Genomic DNA, 23997 nt, shown 5'->3' with positions numbered 1-23997 from the left:
TTCTTCTTCTGAACCATTTTTCCCTCCATCTGACGCCCGTTGTTGTCCTCATACACTAAATGCTCAGTCACATTTACTGTTCCTCAGGTTCACTTTCATGTCCCCATGCCTTTGTATCACCCATTTCCTTTGCCTGGAATGACCTTTCTGATATTCTCCAGTTGCCGAATTTCACTCATCCTTCAAGTCTCAGTTCAAGTATTACCCACTCCGAATTCCTCCTCCTATTCCCCAAGGGAAAATTAATTGCTTTATCTTCTATACTCCCCTGACATTATTTTTTTAGATGTTTATATAGATATCTCTCACTATATATACAGATTCACATGGAAAAACATATATTTTTAAAAGTGTATTTTTAAGTCTCCTTATTACTCCATTCTCTATTTGTCCAGTTCATATTCCACTAACAAGTAACCACTGCTACTTATTTCTTGTTTATCTTTCCAGAGATCTGCTTATACATCATCTATAATACAAGCATATATAAATAAGGTTTCCCCACTTTTCTGAGGTGGGGAAAAATGGTAGTATAATACACACACAGTCTGCATCTTTCTTTTTTACTTAAGGATATATCCTACAGATCTTTCTCTATTAGTACTTAAAAAGCTTCTTCATTCCCTTTTTACAGCTGCATTGTATTCTTTCCCCACCTCCAGTTAGTTTTGAGATATAATTGTCATACATCATTAAGTTTAAGGTAATGGTTTGGCTTACATATATTGTGAAATGATTACCACAATAAGTTTAGTTATCATCCATCATCTCATATAGATACAATAAAAAAAGAAAAAAGGTTTTCCTTGTAATGAGAACACCTAGGATCTACTCTCTTAATAACTTTCATATATATCATACAGTGTTTGCTACAGTTAACTATGCCCAAAGGTTTCCTTGAGCTCCCTCCCTCTGACCCTTCCCTACACCTCTTCCTACCCCCATCCCATCCATGGGCAACCACTGATCTGCTTTCTCTCAGCATAGATCACCTGCATTTTCTAGACTTTTATCTTAAGTGGAATCATAAATCTTTTTCGTCTGGTTTCTTTCACTAGGAAGAATTATTTTGAAATTAATCCATACTGCTTTGTGGATCAATAGTTCATTCCTTTTTATTGCTGAGTAGTATTCCACTGAATGGACATACCACAATTTGTCCTTTCACCTATTGATAGTCACTTGGGTGACTTCCGTGTTTGGCTATTACAAACAAAAGTACTATGAATCAAGACAGTATGGTACTGGCACAAAAACAGAAATATAGATCAATGGAACAGGATAGAAAGCCCAGAGATAAACCCATGCACATATGGTCACCTAATCTTTGATAAAGGAGGCAAGAATATACAGTGGAGAAAAGACGGCCTCTTCAATAAGTGGCGCTGGGAAAACTGGACAGCTACATGTAAAAGAATGAAATTAGAACACTCCCTAACACCATACACAAAAATAAATTCAAAATGGATTAAAGACCTAAATGTAAGGCCAGACACCATCAAACTCTTAGAGGAAAACATAGGCAGAACACTCTATGACATACATCACAGCAAGATCCTTTTTGACCCACTTCCTAGAGAAATGGAAATAAAAACAGAAATAAACAAATGGGACCTAATGCAACTTAAAAGCTTTTGCACAGCAAAGGAAACCATAAACAAGACCAAAAGACAACCCTCAGAATGGGAGAAAACATTTGCAAATGAAGCAGCTGACAAAGGATTAATCTCCAAAACATACAAGCAACTCATGCAGCTCAACATCAAAAAAACAAACAACCCAATCCAAAAATGGGCAGAAGACCTAAATAGACATTTCTCCAAAGAAGATATACAGATTGCCAACAAACATATGAAAGAATGCTCAACATCTTTAATCATTAGAGAAATGCAAATCAAAACTACAATGAGATATCTTCTCACACCGGTCAGAATGGCCATCATCAAAAAATCTACAAACAATAAATGCTGGAGAGGGTGTGGAGAAAAGGGAACCCTCTTGCACTGTTGGTGGGAATGGAAATCGATACAGCCACTATAGAGAACAATATGGAGGTTCCTTAAAAACTAAAAATAGAACTACCATAAGACCCAGCAATCCTACTACTGGGCATATACCCTGAGAAAACCATAATTCAAAAAGAGTCATGTACCACAATGTTCATTGCAGCTCTATTTACAATAGCCAGGACATGGAAGCAACCTAAGTGTCCATCAACAGACGAATGGATAAAGAAGATGTGGCACATATATACAATGGAATATTACTCAGCCATAAAAAGGAATGAAACTGAGTTATTTGTAGTGAGGTGGATGGACCTAGAGACTGTCATACAGAGTGAAGTAAGTCAGAAAGAGAAAAACAAATACCATATGCTAACACATATATATGGAATCTAAAAAAGAAAATGGTCAGAAGAACCTAGGGGCAAGACGGGAATAAAGATGCAGACCTACTAGAGAATGGACTTGAGGGTACGGGGAGGGGGAAGGGTAAGCTGGGACAAAGTGAGAGAGTGGCATGGACATATATACACTACCAAACATAAAATCGATAGCTAGTGGGAAGCAGCCGCATAGCACAGGGAGATCAGCTCTGTGCTTTGTGACCACCTAGAGGGGTGGGATAGGGAGGGTGGGAGGGAGGGAGATGCAACAGGGAAGAGATATGGGGACATATGTATACGTATAACTGATTCACTTTGTTATAAAGCAGAAACTGACACACCATTGTAAAGCAATTATACTCTAATAAGATGTTAAAAAATTTAAAAAATTCAAAAAAAAATTTTAAGAAAACTACTATGAGCATACAAGTATAAGTTTTTGTGTAGATCTATGCTTACATTCATGTGTTTATTTGCTGTCTGTATATCTCCCTTAGTGAAATGTCTGTTCAAATGTTCTTCCCACTTTTTTAAAGCACAAGGAATTTACTACAGCGATTGGTAACAGAAGAGATGGAAGAGGCTAAGAAGACTACCAGGGCATGGAAGGTACCCTAGATGTTAGCAAAAGCAGGAAGCTCTTAGAGCCCTCAGGTTGGAGGGACAATAGGAAGAACTGATAGTACCAGTTCTATAGGTCAGAAGCCCAAGTACAGTGTGGCTCAGCTGGATCCTCTGTTTAGAGTCTCACAACTGCCTGTTTTTTAAATGTGTTGTGTGTCTTATTATTGAGTTTTTAAAGTTCTTTATACATTCTAGATATCAGTCCAGATCAGATAGAGTTTTGTAAATGTTTTCTCCCAGTCTGTGGCTTGATTTTTTGATTTCTTGTGTCATTTGAAGAGCAACGTTTTAAATTTTTGATGGAGTCAAATTTGTTAAATTTTCTTTTATAGCTCATGCTTTTTGTATCATATTTAAGAAATCTTTGCCAAACCCTAAGCCACTAAAATTTTTTCCTACGCATTCTTCTAGAAGGTTTATAGTTTTAGCTTTTACATTTGGCCTATGCTGCATTTCACATAATTTTTATTTGGTTTGAGGTAAGAGTCAAGGTTCATTATTTTGAGGTATATATGACTATCCAAGTGTTTTGGTATCATTTGTTGAAAAGATTATTTCTTTCTCCCAATGAAATGTATTGGTCCCTTTGTTGAAAAACAATTGACCACAAATGTATGAGTCTATTTCTGTACTCTTTATTATGTCCCATGGCTCTATTTGTCTCTTTTAACACTAATACCAAATTGTCTTGATTACCATAAGTTTATAATGCCTTGAAACTAGATGGTGTCAACCCCACCAACTTTGTTCTTTTTCAAAGTTATTTTAAATCCTCTGCACTCCATATGAATTTTATACATTTTACAATTTCTACAAAAAAAACCACCACAAACAACTAGCTTGGATTTTGATTAACATTGGGTTAAATCTATGGACCTATTAGAGAGAATTGACATCTTAACAATATTGAGTCTTCAAACTCATGAACATAGGTTATCTATTTATTTGCTTTATTTAATTTTTTCATCAGTGTTTTTTACTTTTCAGTGCAGGTCTTACTCATCTTTTGTCAAATTTTTCCTGAAGTATTTCATGTATTTTAATGCTATTGGAAATGGCATTATATTTTAAAATTTCAATTACAATTGTCTGCTGCTAGTAAGTCAATATAGTTGATTTTTATATACTGATTTTGAACCCTGCAACTTTGCTAAGCTCATTTTACCAATTCTAGTAACTTTTTAACAGATTCCGTTCAATTTTCTACATAGACTATCACATCTGAAAAGAACCAGTTTTACCTCTTCCTTTGTAGTCAGAATGCCTTTTATTTCTTTTCTGTCTTTCTTGTACTTCTAGAACCTCCTGTAAATGCTGAATTGGAGTGATGAGAGCATACCTCCTTGTCTAATTCCTGACCTTAGGGAAGAGATTTTAATCTTTCACTAGTAAGTACAATTTTAGCTGTAAGGTTTTTGTAGATGTCCTTTACCACATTGAGGGAGTTTTCTTCTGTTCCTGATTTGCTAAGAGTTTTTTTTTTTTTATCAGCAATGGATGCAGTTGCTCCTTTTTTGTCATTTATATCTTACTGGATTTTGTTTCCTTTTTGTTTATGATATCTTATTTATATGTTATATATTTATATGGCCCCATATTCATATTTTACTGGATTTTTTTCTTTTTTTGTAGATATTTAGCTACTGTACTAGTTTGTTTCTTAAATACATCATTATAAGAGTTAGGTTTTCCAGGACTAGCTCTTTGCCAGAATTTTCTATAGGAAGGTTAGGTAGAGGATAAAAGTCTAGGCAAGTTTTTTTTTTTTCCTTTTTTTCCACAAGCAAAACCTCTTTTCTTCTAATCTTTATCCAAAAAACACTGCTTCTGCAAATATGGCTTTTTGGAGTACTTTCATGTGCATTCCACATCTTCTACTTCTGTGAACCAAAGCAGGTCCAGTAAGGCTCCTGTTGCCTCCCAGCTATTGTAGATAAAGGCTATAGCTTTTCCATCTCCAGATGAACCCTTCTTCAGTAAGTGTATTTGTGTTGATTCTTTAGAGGTGCTATTGCTGGGCTCGTCTTTCCATTTCTCTTCCTTTCCTCCTGTGGAGCTCCCGCATTATCTTGACTGCTTTGGACAGCACTGCAGTATTTTGGTATATGTTTCCTAGCTTGACTGAAATTGGAGTTGCATTTTTGTTTTCTGTTTTCTTGTTGCTCTTAGAAGACTCCCAGGAAAAAACAGGAAGATGCTACATCTATATAGCCATATTTATAGCAGAAGCCTCCTATATCCCTTTCTACCTATATTTATCATGGTATGTATCACACTGTCTTATAGTTATGGTAACACGGGTATCTCTCTCAACAGACTGTAAACTCTCAAAGTCATTTTTTATCTGTAGTACCTATCACAATGTTTAGCACTTTATAGGTACTCAATAAAACGCTGGTGATTAACAGGATTAACAGATGCTCCCAGGGCCGACTGCTCATCTCTTCCACTGTTGAAACACTGCCACAAGTCTAGTCTGCACTCATAATGTGACTAAACTTCTCCACTACCTGTCAGATGTTATCACATCTTTGAGATGCTTTATATTAAATGCCAGTGTCTTGTTCCTAATACAGCAAAATGGATTGAGCCTAGCCTAGTAACAATGTATGATACACTTAAATCATTTGGGTTTGTATAATTTTGGTGCTAGCTTAACGATAATTACTTATGGCTATAAAATTGTACTGTAATGAGTTTTGACCTGAACTACTAATCTCATCACTAGAGTTGTGAGTAATAAAAAAAATTTTTTTAATTCCATTAGTTTTCCTCTTTTTATATTCATTTCAGAGTTGTGTTTCTACAAAAGAACTTCAGACATCATAGAAAAACACAGCAAAAATGTCTCAACTAGGGACTTCCCTGGTGGTCCAGTGGCTAAGACTCCACACTCCCAATGCAGGGTGCCCTGGTTCATTCCCTGGTCAGGAAACTAGATCCCACATGCCGCAACTAAGACCCGGTGTAGCCAAATAAATAAATAAATAAAATGTTAAAAAAGAAAATGTCTCAACTACATTTTGAATAGAAAAATATCAATAATGGTGGCACATCTTTGCATTTTTTTTGTAAAACAGAAATCCATGTAACATAGCTAATCCATTTCAAATTCTGTCTCAGTTACTTAATGAGTAGTTGTTTACTAGTGGTATCATCTTTATCATCACCATCACCTTTTCAGATTTCAAAGAATCATCATCACCCTAGAAACCTTTCTAATATCAGTATTTATTTTTATATGACACTCATAAACTCTCCTGGCAAGACTGTTACATTTCTTTACATGTTTGGAAAGTCCTGAAAATCACAGATTCAATAGCAAAAGCTGCATAATATGAAGTATCTCTGGCAGCAGGAAAACGGAAGGATCCTTAACTCAGGAATAAAGAAGAGAAAGTCTGCGGTGCATAAGAATCGTGTGGGGAGCTGTGCAGAAATGCAGATTCTAAGGCTTCTGTCCCACAGATTCTTGTTCAGTCAGTCTGCTGTAGATCTCAGGAATCTGTATTTTTACAAACATGTGAAGTTCTTACACAGATGGCCCAATCATCATAGACTCATAGCCCTGGAAGGCAGGGGATTCTCCCTTTTAACTTTATATCCATGCTTTGTGGGACTGTAGAGAAAATATTTTTATGTTTCTGCACCATGAAGGCTTTCTGATCAAATTTTACCAAAACTTGAGACCTAACCTAGAAGAACAAACCTTGGAATTTAATTTATGACTAATTATTAGTGAGAGAGCATCTGAAGAAATTTACCTCCCTGGAGGTATGTGTTTACATTTTAAGGAAGGAATGAGATCTGGGGCCATGGAGACATGGCCGGAGAAGCTAGTCTTATCTTGCCCCCAAGAGATTTATTTATATTCCAAAGGGTAAGAGTAAGAACCCAGTATCCTTCTCAAAGAGCAAAGAAGTGTGTTTGTCTGTCAGGGGGTAGTGTAGGGTTAGGGAGATGGCTGTCCCTCTCCTATATAAATATCCAGATTCATTTCTTTCAGAGTTCCATGCTAGTGGTACAAACTCCAGTATATGTAGGATAACATATGATCTGCCTCATCTCATCTGTTACCCCAGGGGTACAAATTAGGGCAAAAGGGAATCAGCACGATTATTTGCTATAATTAAATAATGATCTGCTCTGCTCCAGAAACCTCATGTTTGCATTCAGAATAAAATTAATATATATAGATATTTTAAACTTAGCCTGTAAATGAAGATGAGCAACTAATACGCATAGGCTCTAAAATTGGATGTGTCTTTATAAATATCTAGTCTAATCCCTTTTTTACTGAGCTGGAGGGGGAGGGGTATACTAGGATCAAGGACTAGTGACATCAGACAGACCTGAGGTCACTCAGCTTATAAACAGCAGAGCCAGGACCTGAAGTTAGGTATCCTGGCAGCAGGCCACTGTACTGTCCGCCATATTCTGCTTCCACAGCCTCCTTCTTCAAGGAGCCCCTAATCATCCCTCCCTCTGCACAGCTTTCCAAAATGATCACTGCCCTCCAACTCTGCCTAATATAGTCAGAGCTCCTCAAAAAATAAAAAATCTGATTACCATAAGCTATTAATTACCCAATTTCTCCCACACTGAAGAGCTATCAATCCAAACTGAAAGCAGGAGAGCAGAGTAGTTTAAACAGCTTTGAACTAAGAATTAATCTCATTTTTTATTTTTTTTTTGGCCATGTTGTGTGGCATGTGGGATCTTAGTTCCCCGACCAGGAATCGAACCCGTGCCCCATGCAGTGGAAGCACAGAGTCTCAACCACTGGACCGCCAGGGAAGGTCTTCAATCTCATATTTTTGATCTAGCTCTATTCCTACCTTGTTTCTGTGACCTCATCCAGAGAGGCAACATAGTTTAGTAATGGAATGAGGGGTCTGGAGTCTGACTGTGTCAGTTGAAATCACAGTTCTGCAGATTCCTAACCCCACACTTGGCAAGTTACTTCTCTGTGCCTCGGTTTCCTCGTGGATAAAACAGAACTCGTAACAATCACAGGATGGTCATAAGGATTAAATGAGCCAGTATATTTAAAGCACGTCAGACTTCCCTGATGGCGCAGTGGTTAAGAATCCACCTGCCGATGCAGGGAACATGGGTTCGAGTCCTGGTCCGCGAAGATCCCACATGCCGAGGAGCAACTAATCCTGTGCACCACAACTACTGAGCCCGAGCTCTAGAGCCTGTGAGCCACAACTACTGAGCTCGTGTGCCACAACTACTGAAGCCCGCACACCTACAGCCCGTGCTCCACAGCAAGAGAAGCCACCACAATGAGAAGCGTGTGCAACGAAGAGTAGCCCCCGCTCGCCGCAACCAGAGAAAGCCCGCGCACATCAACGAAGACCCGATGCAGCCAAAAATAAATAAATAAATAAATAAATAAATAACTTTAAATAAATAAAGCACCTCTAAGGGTGGCACATTGTAAGTGCTCTTATCATTTAATCCTTCCATTCATCCTTCTCATTTAAGTTTCCACATGTACGTAATATGTACAGTTAGAGTAATCATTCAGGGTAGTTTCAGAATTCACCAAACTATACATAATTACGGAAATCTTGGGGAAGAAACTGGAGAGGAGAAGGGAATTGGACATACGAAAACTATGCAATTATCTTTTACTACAAAAACCCTGTGGTGATCAAATGGTATAGTATATGCAGAACCACGTGGCAGATAAATCATGAAGCAAATGAAGTGTGAGCTTCAGGACCCCTCCCTTACACAGGGCCTTCCATGGCCCTGGTCTCACTTCGTATTTATAATTTTGCATCTTCTTTTTTGAAGGGGATCCCCCAAAATGTATAAACCTCAGACTCCAAAAAACTAGATCTGCCCTTGTTCAGAAGTATTTTAAATAATACTTAGTTATTTTCAAATGCCAGGTATTACTACTAGTGGTCTTGGCTAGAAGACATTCTTGAGGATTCTCAGAGTAGAGGAAGGATGATTCTAGACCACTGCAAAGCAAAAGTCATGGACAAACATCAGTTATTTCTCTTGGACTGGATTAGAACCCCCCAGTGTGTCAAGAGACCCCATGCCCTTTGTTAGAAGGCTGGGCCCAGCCAGGCAAGACTGACTGGAGGGGTGGGAGGTTAAAGCATATACTGGTAAAGGACAAGGTGGAAAATGTAACTCAGGTGAGAGTAAGTTTAAATTCTGCTTAAGCCTACAGGAGTTAGGACAGAAGAAGGATACAGATTCAGATCAAGAATATGATCAGGAGACAAAGACCTAACAAGGTTAAATTGAGGGGCACAAGCTGTGGGGTTTGAGTTCAAAATCAGAAAAATCATGAGGTACATTTCCTTAAACTGAATTCAAAATGTAAATTTGGGTCCTGAGTAAGAAGCGAGATTAGGTCTAACGAATGAGAAACAGTATTCAAGCTCAGAGGGGAGGGCTCAGGAGGGCTGGTGCTCAGAGGTACAGGCTCAGACACACAGGGTTCCTTCAGAGGGAACCAGAGAGTAGCCTGCTCTGGAAGGAAGCCAAATACCTGAACCTCACTCTGAGAAGAGTCAGGAAACAGGCCTTGAGGTGCATCTGGGATACGAGGCAGCCTCTGACTGTTCCTGATTAGTACGTGCACTCATCAAAAACTGGTTGTGGATACAGTTCAGGTGCTTATGGGCACTGATCAAATAGGTGTATTTGCAGTGAAACCCAAATTAGTATTCTCTGCAGTGAAAATCATTCAGGCAACACACCTAAGCCTCTCCTTCTCTCTGCGTCTCTGCAGATGTGACTGGGAATGGCTGATTGACATGCAGAGAGGGACGTAATGAGGCAAGACTGCCAGCCACTGTCAAAGCTACTCTGTCCTTCTCAGAGGAAGGATGAGCTCCCTATGGGGTTCCTACTGTCCCTCAGAAACAACATTTGGTCACTTCTGTGAAACCCAGGAGCAGACAACAATGGATGGCATTCCTTGGTCCCAACCTCCAGGACAAAACAGGGTGACTTACGAAGCCAGGAGCTGGGACTGTCGTAGACTCCCCACACCACACTGTGCCCTGAAGCCAGGCTGTTCTGATGCCCCTATCACAGGTACTATCCTGGTTTGTTTAGTAAACTACAGTGCTGTTCTGTCAGGTAGTGTGATATCAGCTCCTCAAGAAACGATGAATAAGAAAATAATTTGGAGGACCATTTTCTCATACCATATACAAAAATAAACTCAAAATGGGTTAAAGACTCAAATGTAAGACCTGAAACCATAAAACTCCTAGAAGAAAACATATGCAGTAAACTTTTTGACATCAGGCTTAGCAATATTTTTTTGGATCTGCCTCCTCAGACAGGGCAACAAAAGGAAAAATAAACAACTGGGACTACATCAAACTAAAAAGCTTTTGCACAGCACAGGAAACCATCAACAAAAGGAAAAGGCAACCTTCTGAATGGGAGAAGATATTTGCAAATCTGACAAGGGGTTGATATCCAAAATATATAAAGAACTTACATAACCTCAGTATCAAAAAAAACCCAAACAACCCAATTAAAAATCGGCAGGGAACCTAAATAGACATTTTCCCAAAGAAGACATAGAGATGACTGATCAACACAAGAAAAGCTGCTCAACATCACTAATCAACAGGGAAATGTAAACCAAAACCACAATGAGATTAGATGACACCTCACACATGTCAGAATGGCTATTCTCAAAAAGACAAAAAAATAACAAGTGTTGGTGAGGATGTGGAGAAAAGGGAACCCCTGTGCACCACTGGCAGAAATGTCTTGGTGCAGTCACTATGGAAAAAAGTACGGATGTTCCCCGAAAAACTAAAAACAGAACTATCATGCAATCCAGCAATTCCATTTCTGTATATTTATCCGAAGAAAACAAAAACACTAATTCAAAAAGTATATGTATCCCTATGTTCACTGCAGCACTATTTACAATAGCCAAGATATGGAAACAACTTAAATGCCCATGGACAGATGAATGGATAAAGAAGATGTAGCATATATATATATATATATATATATATATATATATATATATATATATATATATATATATACACAATGGAATACTAGTCCACCATAAAAATAGAATGAACTCTTGCCATCTGTGACAACATGGATGTATCTAGAGGGTATTATGCTAAGTGAAATAAGTCAGACAGAGAAGGACAAATACCACATGATCTCACTTATATGTAGAGCATAAAAAAAAAAATGGACAAAGCAAAACAGAAACAGATTCACAGACACAAACTGGTGGCTGCCAGAGGGGAAGGGGATGAGGAAATGGGCAAAATAGGTGAAAGTGATTAAGAGATACAAAATTCCAGTTATAAAAAAAATAAGTCAAGAGGATGTAGTGTACAGCATAGGGGATACAGTCAATAATATTGTAATAACCCTTTGTGGTGGCAGATGGTAGCTAAACGTTGTGGTGATCATTTTGTCACATAAAAAATATTGAATCACTATGTTATACACCTGAAACTACTGTAACACTGTATGTCAATTATAATTCAATTAAAAAAAAGAAAAGAATTTGGACAAGTAAATCAAGCTAAGGAGTTGAACAGCTGCAGTTCAATGTCTACTGTGCCCAACAAGGAGCCAGATGTGATGGTGGGAGGTACATGAGAAGATGAACACATGATACCTGCCCTCAAGAAACTTCTACATTAGTTCCTCATGAGCGATAACATCTCGTCTGCTATGCTGTGAACACAGGGCCCACCAGGGTGAGTATATCATGCGTTATCCTTTTTGGAAAGGTAATGTATCACCATAGAAAAATGGGATCTTTGTAGCAAGAGTAATAAAGTAAAACATTTCAATTACAGGGAGTATATTAGCCTCTTGTTAGACAAGGGTCTTTAGGTGTCATAAATTTTAGATCACGGCAGTTTATGTAAGGAGGCTGAAAATTACTCAATGAATAAATATATTTTCTAAGGCATCTGTTTCCATAGTTATACAGATTTGAAATCTCAGCATCCTACACAATAATGACACATTAAAAAGATTAAATTCTAAATGGGAAAATGCATTCACATTCTTCATTATAAAGTTGTGCTCAGATATGCCATTTCAATTTGAAAAACAGAGCTACAAGTTCAGCAAGGCTTCTTTGCTCCACATTTACTGCTAAAACAACCAATGTGGGAATTGCCAGACTATATAGTTTCAGTTTGTGTGTCCACATGAGCACCGCAAAAGAACAGAATGCTATTGCTGGAGTTCCTTTCCAACAGGCATGGAATTTTACAAAGGCTATTCATTTGACGCAAAAACTATGAACGTGACAAATGAAATCCAAATATAGTCTCTATACTCCCACTCAAATGCAACACTTTATTTTGACCAAGTGTAAGAACATTACGGTCTCCAAGAATATATGCAGAAGATTTTAAGTCTAACCTACATAATTTCAACCAATCCAATGAAAAATATTTATTATCTTTCTACTTATTTGTGAAGAATTCTTTGTACTTATTTGTGAAGGAACAAATCAAATTGTTCCTTCAATCCTTCATTGTTTGGTGAACACCTACTCTGTAAAATGGCCAGGCCTAGGTGTTGTTGGAAATGCAATGAATAATAATGGTCCCTTCTTTCAAAAATCTTATAGTCGAATATAGGAGACAGATCAGATACACAGCTAACTATAATACCAGGTAGAAAGTGAAACATGCTCTTGAGAAAGACAAACATCAAGGGCAAAGGGAACTGGGAGGAAGGAGATATTTTTACAGGTAGGGAAATGAGAGAAAACTTCATACAGCAACGACGTTAGTTTTGGATCTTGAAGGACTAGGGAAGGGGCAGAGGTCACTTCGGAAAAAATGGCAGGAACAAAGGCACTCAGCAGCATGGAAGTGGAGAAAGTAGATAAGGAACATGGGGCAGCTCAGTGGGAGAATGCTGCAGAAGGGAAGAAACTAAGGCCAAAAAAGGAGTAGTGTCAGATTATAGAGAGCCTGAACTATGGCTCCAGATGAGAAATAAACACTAATCAGAAAAGATTAACCCAGAAAGACCTAGAGAATATATAAGCAATACAGCACATTTGCACAAACATATTGATTATATAAATATACTACCCATTAACTTTACTTATGTACAAATGGGTAAATATAGAGCAGACTTCATTCAGGGAATCAAGTTATCATCTGCCTTATAATGATTTGAAGGCATTAAGTGGATTTGAAGTGATACCAAAAATCCCTGAATGAAATGGACCTAAAACTATATTCCGTGTGCTTGATTATGACATAGCTGTCCTGTCGTACAACAGAAGTTAGAAGAGACTGTAAATTATGAGTTAAAACTGAGAAAGGGGGCAAAATTGAGGACTGGAAAGTCCTCAAATGCAGAGGACTTGACTCTGTAACTCTACCTTACGGTTTTAAAATTATTGTCTAGGTTTACTGAAAAATAGAATAACAATTATCTAGATGATAGGCCAATTCGTAGCTAAATAATCACGAGTGATGATGAAAATGAAAATGCTTCATTGCTTGGCCAGCAGGTGGCACTTGTCACTCGATATAGAAGGATGAGGGGAAACGTGGAGTTAGGAATTCATCTATTCAGAAAGGAGAAAAAGAATGGGCTGTTCCAGAAGCACAATTTATAAGGAGCCCTTGGCTTGCTGACACAGCTTATCAATTACATCTTGGATTTGAGCCCTCCTATTAGGTTTACTGAACTTACACATTTCCCTTAACAAATATGATTTGCATTATATCAGCTTGTTGCCTTTGTCAATGTTCTCATATCCTTTCTGTCTGTATTTATCATATGATACTGTGAGCAGATCGGTGCTGGAATTAGGCAAAAAGGAAACAAAGTCCAACTTCACCATTTAAAGATGTTTGACTGATTCAAGTCATCGAACTTCTCTGAAATTCACTCCCCTTCTGATGCTATAATTGATATAATTAGCTGTAATGTTGTGGGGATTAAATACGATACCATCTGTGGAAATAGCTTTGGGCCTAGCTATTTCATTTTCTCCTAGAGGACAAGATCTAATCATTGAGGTACCTCTTCTACCAGAAAAGTTTTCTGAATCACTGTGAATATTCTGTAACTAGGGCATCCTGTGGGTAGGACACCTAAAATTTAGACTTTCGTCACTCTACATACCAGTAGGGTGTATGAGGGGTGGAAAAGAGGCTGTAGCTGCTGATTTCTGATACTAGTACCATAATACTACCCTTCCTACCATTATTCTATTCCTTTTGGTTGTCAATGACACAAAACCCAGAACCAAAGAATCTAAGATCCAGGAAGGTCTTTGATTTACCAAGTCAACATTTCATTTTCTAGATCAGGATGCCTTCTGCCACTAAAGCTGAAATGCAAGACAGTAAGAAATAGGGTGTGCAGATATAGGTCATTTTTATATTTGCTCCCCAGAGTTAATCAATGGATAAGTGAGCATTGGCAGTGGGAGGCAGGAAGAGAGAACAGGAGGTGGGCAAACCATAATTTCATGGCATGCAGCTCATTATTTCCTGATATTGAGAGACTGGGCACCATTAACAGACAGTGGAATCATGGTAATACACTAGCCATTACTTGATTTTCCAGTGGTGCCTACCTTACACCTGAATCACATCTGCCCTGAACCTGAATGGCACCCACGCCCTGTTTTTATAGCTTTCCCACCCTTCCTGTATCATAGTCTAACAGCACTTCTTCTAAAAAGCAGTCAGGAAGAAAGTAAATTCTCACTGAACATTGGATGGTTTTGAGTCTTTTTTCTGGCATCAGGCAGCTATCACCTAATTAGTTTTTGAATACTTTCATGAATTATTTTTGTGAAAGGGGAACTGAGGTCACCTTTCAGAGGTCCTCTATTCAGTAATTACCATATTTTATAATGAGTTACACAGTCTTTAAAAGACAAATATGTCACACAAATGCTGACTTTATTTTTAAAAATACATAAGTTTAGCATGTAATTTAAAAGATTGGTTCTATGAAGGAACAAGCCTGTGCTCATCTCCAAGTCTACATTTATAATGTTCTTCTCACTTATAATGCCCTGTACTTTCCCTTTATTTACCCTAAATAGACTTCAAGATACAAGTTAAGTGCCGCTTCCTCTATGAAACTTTTTTGAATGAAGCTGCCCTCACTATTTCCTTGTAATAAACTTCTAATTTAGTTTCCACTATGATCAGACAAGTAGTAAACTAGTACTGTCTTACAGTAGTGGCTATCTTTTAAATAGCTGTCAGACTTGGTCCTCAAAGGGACTGTATATTATCTGAGGGCATATTTTATTTCGTGATTCAACAACTATCTGTTGAGTACCTACTACATGCCAGGCAGTGTTTTTGGTAATACAGACAGTGAACAAAACCAAAACCAGCCTTGCAGTCACAGGGCTTACATTCTGGTGTTAGAGTCACTCTATTCCCCACCATGCTTAGCATGGGACAGACCCAAGGGCAAGTATGTGTTCAATGACCACATCAAAACCAACTGGTTGCCCGTGGTTAGGTGACCCCTAGCCAAACTTTTCCTTGACTACCACAAAAACAGGGTCAGTGAAGGGCCCTGCATGCTGGAAGTATGTTAAAGATGCAAGGATTGGGACTTCCCTGGTAGTCCAGTGGTTAAGAATCCACACTTCCACTGCAGGGGGCACAGGTTTGATCCCTGGTTGGGAAACTAAGATTCCGCATGCCGCACGATGTGGCCAAAAAAATTAAAAAAGAAAGAAGAAAAAAGATGTGAGGATTATTTTCACAAAACTGGGTAGGGGAGGATGGTGAAGAGTCTTAACGTGCTTTCAACTGGTAGGAGTATGTTTCTATTTAAGTCCTGCCAAAACTTCTTTGTTTATATCTAAAGCAGATTGAATCTATAAACCTGGCTCAAATTTTTTATGAAAAAATCAACTACCAAGAAAGAAAGAATAAGTAGAACAGATGGCCCAAATCTGTTACTCCATCAGCCTCTATCAAAATTTCTACCTCAATGATGAATAAAACATCCAATCCCAAACAAAGAAAAAGTAGTTAAGACTTACTGATTGGCACTATCACTATCCAAGGGTCAGCTCTGACCTCTGTAAGAAAAGAAATATCCAGAGACTACAATAAAGATAAAATCATTTCAGTATGTTTTGAATGCCTTCACAAAGCTACAAGAAGTGGTAAGCAAAATAAGAAACAAAACAAGTTATTTCACACTGAAAAGATTTGACTTCACCTAATTGTTCATAAAAATAACCACAGGTGGTGATATTTTTACATCTGACCTGTTATCAAACCCACAACCAGATGCTCTAAGAATTGTAAAAAGTTGAGCCACTTTTAAGGATTGAAGAATGCTTAGGAGAGTATGTTTCTAAATAACTCTCAGTTATCTTCCCAAAAGAAACCCTGAGACTCCAGACTAAAAAGGGAGCGTCAGGTTTTGTTGTCTGTGATCACAGGTGCTGGCTGACCTGCATGGCAGATCCCCAGCAAGGTGGAAGTGGTAAGAAGATGAAGCTGGGGTAGAAAAGAAAGTTCATCTTCTAAGAGCCCAGGAATACATGTAATAATCAGGTGGTAAGCCTGGATGTCTTAACTCCCACCCAGGAAGGCAGTTTTCTACTCAAATAAGCATTTTATTTCCTGACATCTACACAGGAGGCAACATATTTGGACCTATGCTGCAGACCTCCTCAATTTCTATTTGAGGAGCTTGACAGGCTACACAATTAAAAAATGTTGAAGTTGGGTGCTAAATCTATAAACAGAGATGTAATTAATTTATTAGTTAAGAGATTAAAACAATAATTCTGCATACCACTTCTTCTATCACTTGCAATTGTCATGGTTACCTACATTTACTGATAGTAATATTTTATTTATTGAATTTTCTTAATAATTAAATACGACTTTAAGTTGCTGTATTAATAGGCTAATATTTTAGGGCTTCCTTGGTGGCGCAGTGGTTGAGAGTCTGCCTGTCAATGCAGGGGACGCGGGTTCGAGTCCTGGTCTGGGAGGATCCCACATGCCGCGGAGCAACTGGGCCCGTGAGCCACAAACTACTGAGCCTGCGCGTCTGGAGCCTGAGCTCCACAACAAGAGAGGCCGCGATAGTGAGAGGCCCGCACACCGCGATGAAGAGTGGCCCCCGCTCGCCACAACTAGAGAAAGCCCTTGCACAGAAATGAAGACCCAACACAGCCAAAAATAAATAAATTAATTAATTTTAAAAAAATAGGCTAATATTTTAAAAGAACAACTCTTTATCTCAAAAACCCAGGGAAGAAGCTCAAAGAAATAAAAAGAGCCTAATCTTTGGAGTCATACAGACCAGTGTCCCAAACTTGACCCTGTGCCCTTCAACACGCTGGTTGACTTCTACATCCTAGAGTGGAAATATATTCCCCTGTTCCTCACACACACTGTTGTGGAGATGGACTTTGATATCACGTACAAAATGTAGTATTATTTGAAGAAGTTCTCTTCCTTTCTGGACCCCTGGAGTACTTGTGATCACCTCTAGAACAGTCCTTAGATCCAAAATTAAAAGGAGGTGACAAAAAAGATGAAAAAAAGAGGCTACATATTTTACTCGGGTAAACCACATCAGTCAATTTGCACACACAAAATCAACAGCTCAAGACTCTGGGTAGATTTTGGAAAGAAAAACTAACAGCTCACCTGTCGATGAGGTTCTGCCAGTCGATTCTGATACCTCTGGACTGACTCTTGAAGTTGCCTGTCTTTCTCATTCTTTGATGGTGACACTGTGCTCGCAGTGCCCAGGGGGATGGAAGGTAGACGTTGTGTCTGATGACAACTTTTCACAATCAACAAGTACAAGAGATAACATCAGGAGGAAATATAAAACTATTTACTGCCCGTAAAAGATTATTTACTTCTACCAGGAGTAACTCTCTGGCTTATATCCAGAACTCAAATGCAGCATTGCTCAAATAGAGCATTATATTGAGAATTTAGGTAATACATGACCTTAAATCTCTGATTTGCTTGGAAAAGAACTTACCGGAAAATGTGGAGGGTAGTATATATTTATGAGAATGGGGGAATATTCATTATTTACTAATGCTGCATTTATCCTGCGTTATCATGAAATGAGGCCTTTTGCAAAAATGTTTTTTAGATAATTGAAGCTTACCTTATTACTACCAAGCGTTTTTTTTCTTCCAAAAAAAACTGGGATTGAAATCTATATGTCTCTGTAAAATACACCAAATAATTCTGCTTCTGAAACATAGAGATCCTTCATTTGATGACTCAGAATCGCTGTGAAGACCAGCAATTACTGCGATGGGAGGCGGTACTCAGGGACCACCTTGGGGGTTACGGAGCCACGCAGCGGAGCCCTTCATCAAGCAGCCCGGGGACCGGATGCAGCACCCCAGCGTCCTCCTCTCCCTGCTGCTGTCAGTGTACCTGCTGCTGGTGGACGCTCTGCTTCCCAGCCTTCCTGATGTGCTGTCTCCAACCACCAGTAGGTTAATACATGTATTATTATACATAGTCAAGTAGAAGTGTGTTTAAATTGCAATAAAAAGGCTGTGCATGAGGGCATCCATCTTTATGGTTACAAAAAATACTAATGATTTCTGAGGCATCTGGTTGGAGAGGTTTGAGCCCTTTTTTTTTTTTTTTTTTTCCTACTTCTGGTTTCATGGCTATGTGTTGGGGAGCTGAGCTAGCCAAGTTGTTGAAAAATTGAGATATCATCTTATTCACTTTGGTATGGAGGCTTGGCAGAGACAAGAAGTTCCATTCCCATTGGACATGGCCTCAATTCAGGGCATGGCTGGGCACATGGTGGGGGGGTGGGAGGAGGGAACAAAATGCTGAGGTCGATTCTTAGAGCCTGCTTTACACGAGAAGGTTTTTTCATCATTGGTAGGTACCAAAAAGAGGGGGAAGTTCATGTTCTAAAATAAATGGTTATTGAGTTAGGAAAGGGAGGGGGAGGTTGAAAATAGAGAAAAGGACTTCTCCCCCCTGAAACAGTGTAGGAAAAGCAAAGCATATCATACCCACTATATTTCTCTATTTTTCAAGGCTGCAGCATATACTTTTCTTGCTCCCACTAGCAGAGAAGAGTGAGGGCTACAATCAAATTCAAATACTACTGTGAAAAAACACTTAATTCCACCCACATACGGTATTTGTTTTTACTGCTATTTTCAAAGAAAGGTGGTAGGTAAACAAATCAGGGGACACCTACCTATATATATATAAAACCACCTGCAGTGTTCATTTGAAGACATCTGTGGGGTGGTGCCTACACAGGTTTCTATTTCATTTGAGAAAAGAACCTTGTGGCAGCATTAAGTTTTTATTTAGAAAAGAGAAACCTCAGATACTTTATTAAAATGCAATCCATCCAATTGTCCTCAAAGATTTTTAGAAACAAATTAAATTTTAATATGAAATACAAGCCACAGATATTTTTTAACATCCTTTTCAAAATTCAGACTTTTGGGTTTAGTCAAATGATAGGCATCACTTTTACCCTGCTGGTGAACCCTATTTTCAATACAGAGAAATGCATAGAATGAATGTAATGGAAGCACACTGATATTTATTTCTTGGGTACTGTGACAAAAATGTGTAGCCTCCCTCTGTGCTTAAGGTGGAAAACAAAAAGAGGCTTTGGTGGTCTGAAAAAGAATGGCTCCTTTTTACCCTGCCTGGGTCACCAACTCTAAATACTACCATTTGTAAAATGGTATGTTTTGTCACCATAAAGTAATTGTCTGGAATTAGGCTTCCTGAGATAAGGATCCCTTCGGAGAGTCCTTGATGTATTAAGGCAGAAAGAGCACAGGTTTTGCATCAAAGTGCTTGGCTTCAAGTTTCAGGTTTAGGGAGGAATCCTGGACAGGTCACTGGACCTCCCTTAGCCTCACTGTTTTCTCCTCTGAGAAATGGAGAACGCTCACGTGATTATTGTAAAGACGAAATGACATAATGTGTAATTGCTATGTAAGAGAGAGCTATTATTATGTTTCCTGCCCCAGTTCTGGTTACACGGACATTGTTCACTCAAATGCTATTCAGTGGCATTAACCCTGAGGACAACTGGCAATTAACAGCTGACAATAAACCGTATTTTCTGTAAATACAGACGATGCCACTTTTCGCCCCATTACTCTGTCCTTCCACTCATCAAATGTTGCCTAATAAATAACTATATTTCACGTCTCATCACTTTAACACACTTATTTTATGTGATTCTATCCAAATCCAATAGCACATATGTATCAGGGTTTTGTTATTTCATGGCTTAGTCTCAAATTACTCACGGCCCATCCAAACATGCTGAATCAGAGGACTGAGTGAGGTCATCAGATCAACTCCTCTTCCCTTGCGAATCTTCATCTGCATCGCTGTTAACGACCTCCCATAAAGGAAGTGTCAGCTCTCAAGAAACTGCCCTTATAATCAGGAGTTTTTCTCTACAGCTCCCATTTCTAAATCTCTTGCTATCACTTTAAGCATATTTTTTGTCCTAATCTTTTCAGTGGAAATGAAATACAGATGGTCAAAATTATGTCAGTATATTTAAAGAATCAAGGACTTAAGAAATTATAAATATAAGAATATTTTTTGTATTTCAGGCTTTTAAGGTCCATCAGTTTTCTGCCAACATGGCAAATTTATCTTGCCTGTCATCACAAGTGGCAGTGTTTTGATGTGTAAAAGAGAATTAATACAGTTCTGAAACTAATTTTATAACGTTCTGTGATGGCATCATCACTTTTCAAGGAGAAGAGGGGGCAAGCATGCCAATTCAAGGACAATAGTAAGTTTGAGAAAAGGGAAGCTACAGAGGACAGATTCCCAGTTCTGTGGGTCCGAGAAGGCCTAAGACTGAGGTGAGAAGTAATGGGTATATGGTTAGAATGTGGGGAGGAATCTAGATTCTCATGGCTTGTTACCAAGGGGCCCCCAGTGACCAGGGACTTAGATTGTCCTTACAAGGGGCTCAGTTGGACCCAGAAAACATGCAGAAGGTACTATTATTACACTCCATCCTAGGTGATGGGAAGATGAGTTAAAGAGAGGTTATATCATTTGTCCAAGGCTTCAGAGGCTAATGAAGCCAGGAGTCAAACCCAGGCAGTCTGAACCCAGAGTCTGAACTCTAAACATTATCCTACACTGTATGAAAGTTCTGAGCTCACAGAAAGTGATCAATATTATTAACTTTTTTTTTTTGACAGTTGCGGGCTTGGACCAATTTTACTTACATTTCCTAGCACAAGGCTTTCCACACAGAAATTTAAAAATCAAAACCAAAACAACAACAAAAAAAACTTCTCTTAAACAACACTTGGGTGAAAATCATGACAATGACAATGAAAACACTACCTATTCTTAATATTGAAACTGAGCCACCACTGTGTTCCTATTTGGGAGATATTTAAGTTACAAGTTAGAACTAGAATCAGGTTGGGAGTTAGAAGACCTGGGCCAGTGGCTTCATAACAGGTTTCTCACTCCCCATTTTGGGCTTCAATTTCCATTTCTCTAAAATGAAGAAGTGAGACTATATCACTGTTTTATAATCATGCTCCTGGAGCTCTAAGCTTTTTAGAGAGAGTAGGGACAGAAATGAGAAGTGGATACCTCTGGACCCCAGATTCTCAGCCTCCAATTCAATCAGGAAAGTTCTGTTTTTATCTGTTTTATATACTTGAGGTCAGAGACAAATTTTATTTGGGGGAGGAAAAAAAAAAGGTTCTGCTGCAAACCAAGAAAAGGAGACTGAAAAACCCCTTGGACCATATGAAATCTAAGTGCCCCTGTCACCTCTGACATTTTTTGTTAATCTCCAAATATGATTAACCTGGAGACTCCAGGTGGAAGGGGTTTTAGTAGCAGTTTCGAAATGTTTTCTTCTAATTTTTATTCAGTTGCTCTTTTTTTTTTATTCAGGGCTGGATAAAAATAAACAAGAGCTATTACCCTAACGTCTGTATTAGCAATATTGATCCACTTATCCAGGTCAAAGTACTTAGAACAAACTTCATGGAAAAGCAACGCTTCACTTAAGGGCGCCTTTGTTAAAGGGGAGTATTAACTCTTTTGCCCACAAGGAAAAGAAGTAAGTCAAAAAGGGCATGTAATAACATTGACATTCATCAATATTTAATTGGGTTTTTTTCCTGTTTTAGTCTGAACTTCTTCCTCCAAAAGCACAAAGCAATGAAATCAATATATGACTTAAACAGAAAAAGCACATAGTCTAACAGTTTAGTGCCTCTAGAGACACCCTCTAGATAAGACTCCTGCAGGATAAGATTGTACATTGCGTGTAAATGAACTGGAAGGCAGAACTCTTAAACACCAGGGCAGGTCTCCCGCCAGTGGAAGCACAGAGCTGCACACCAAACGCTGACAAAAAGTTACACCCAGGACTCTCTTAACTTGATGGAGAAGAGCACTAACAAAATATCCTTCCAGAGGTGGCAAGGGGCTAGAAAGAGTTAGAAGAGATGACAGCTACTAAGCTAAAAGTTATCTATGTATCCAGTTTTACACATATATATTTTAGGAATTAAAAATGAATAAAGAATTTTAGAAAACTATCAAAAACTACCTGTTTTCCAAGAGGTTAGCGTTATTAGCACAAATCCAGATGTCAAAAATTTCTTTTTCCTGATAATTAGTAGAGGGAGGCAAGACTCTCCATTTAAGGCAAAGATCTAAAATAATCAAAACAAAACCACATACATACAAGAAAGACCACAATCAGAAGTGAATCTAACATAGTAAGATGTCAGGTTGCATATACCAAAAGTATGAGGTATTTCAATCCAAAGACAAGTGAATCCTTGATCACATACCATTATATTTGATGGCACAAATAGTTCAGGATTCTATGAGCTACCCTAGGACACCATCAATAAATTATTATTGTTGCTGCTGTTATTATTATTATCGCCATTATTGCTTAAGTTCTTTCCAGTTGGTTTCTACTAGTTTCAGCCAGAAGAATCTTAAGTAATAGGTCCCTCTTCACCTCTTCTCAAACCATATGAAGACTTCCAGTGACCTGACTCTCCCATTTTTTCTGACCTATTATCTATCTGCCAACAATACCACTGTTCATCTCCAACCACATGACTAACATAACAAGGAAAATCAAGCTCTCTCTACCATTTACACATAGTTTCTTGCTCTGCAATTTTTTTTTTTTTTTTTTTTTTTTACAGCTCTTATCCTACTCTCCAGTCTACAGTCTTGACTTCTTTATCCCTTTCTCCCTTTCAGTCCCTCCTGGTTTTTAGGACTAAGGCACTCTACTCTCCCCAGGCTATTCCTCACTTTAATCCTGAGTTCCCTCCAGACCCACTGTTAATGGCTCTTGGGTAAATACTTCCCTCTGCTCATATAAGATGGAGGCAGTTTGCACAGTGGTTAAGAATATGAATAGCCCAGAAAATTAAAGTTATGGCAAACTCACTCATTTTTGTAATTCCCACAACCAATATCTACATCTCACTGCATCTGGCAACACAACAGCAAGCACCAGTTTTTAATAGAGTAGCCCTCACATTAAATAAAACCATCATAGACTATATTGTACAGTTATGTTGCTAATTTTCCTTTGAAATGCAAAATATTTTAAGCTTTTTTTTTTTTTTGGTCAAAAGTGGTAACATCTTAACATACAAATAAAAACCTTTTTGTAGTTGTAAGTTTTAGCTTATAAATCATTCAAATTGAAGTGAAAGATTACCAGGTCATTGTTAATGACTTAGTCTATTAAGAATATATGTATTTTTGTAAAGGAAAAGCACGTGTAGATATTTAATCAGTAGTATATGTCTGTTTTGAAGAAATAAAATGCTGCTTAGAGATTCTCTTTAAATATTTTTTATTTTTGTGCTCAAATGTATTTTCTGTTGATCTATGGAATGTTCTGTACAAAGCTGTATGGTTGTACTGTTGGGCTAGACACTTTTGTTTTTTAAAATCTGT

General features: G+C 38.2%; 1 protein-coding gene across 3 annotated transcripts in view; it reads right to left on the bottom strand.

The window, feature by feature from the left end:
• The window catches only part of MORC1 (MORC family CW-type zinc finger 1), a 363536-nt gene that overhangs the window by 66940 nt on the left and 272599 nt on the right, over positions 1-23997 (bottom strand). For all 3 annotated transcript variants that reach the window (XM_082460154.1, XM_082460155.1, XM_082460156.1), the window contains 2 exons: positions 22613-22718; positions 17683-17821 (listed from right to left, as the gene is read on the bottom strand). In XM_082460154.1, the coding sequence (XP_082316280.1) occupies positions 17683-17821; positions 22613-22718 (245 nt within the window). The remainder of the gene's footprint in view (positions 1-17682; positions 17822-22612; positions 22719-23997) is intronic.

The sequence above is a fragment of the Balaenoptera physalus genome (assembly GCF_965194825.1).
Source record: "Balaenoptera physalus genome assembly, chromosome: 4".
NCBI classification, from domain to species: domain Eukaryota; kingdom Metazoa; phylum Chordata; class Mammalia; order Artiodactyla; family Balaenopteridae; genus Balaenoptera; species Balaenoptera physalus.
This window is presented reverse-complemented; position numbering and strand designations above follow the sequence as displayed.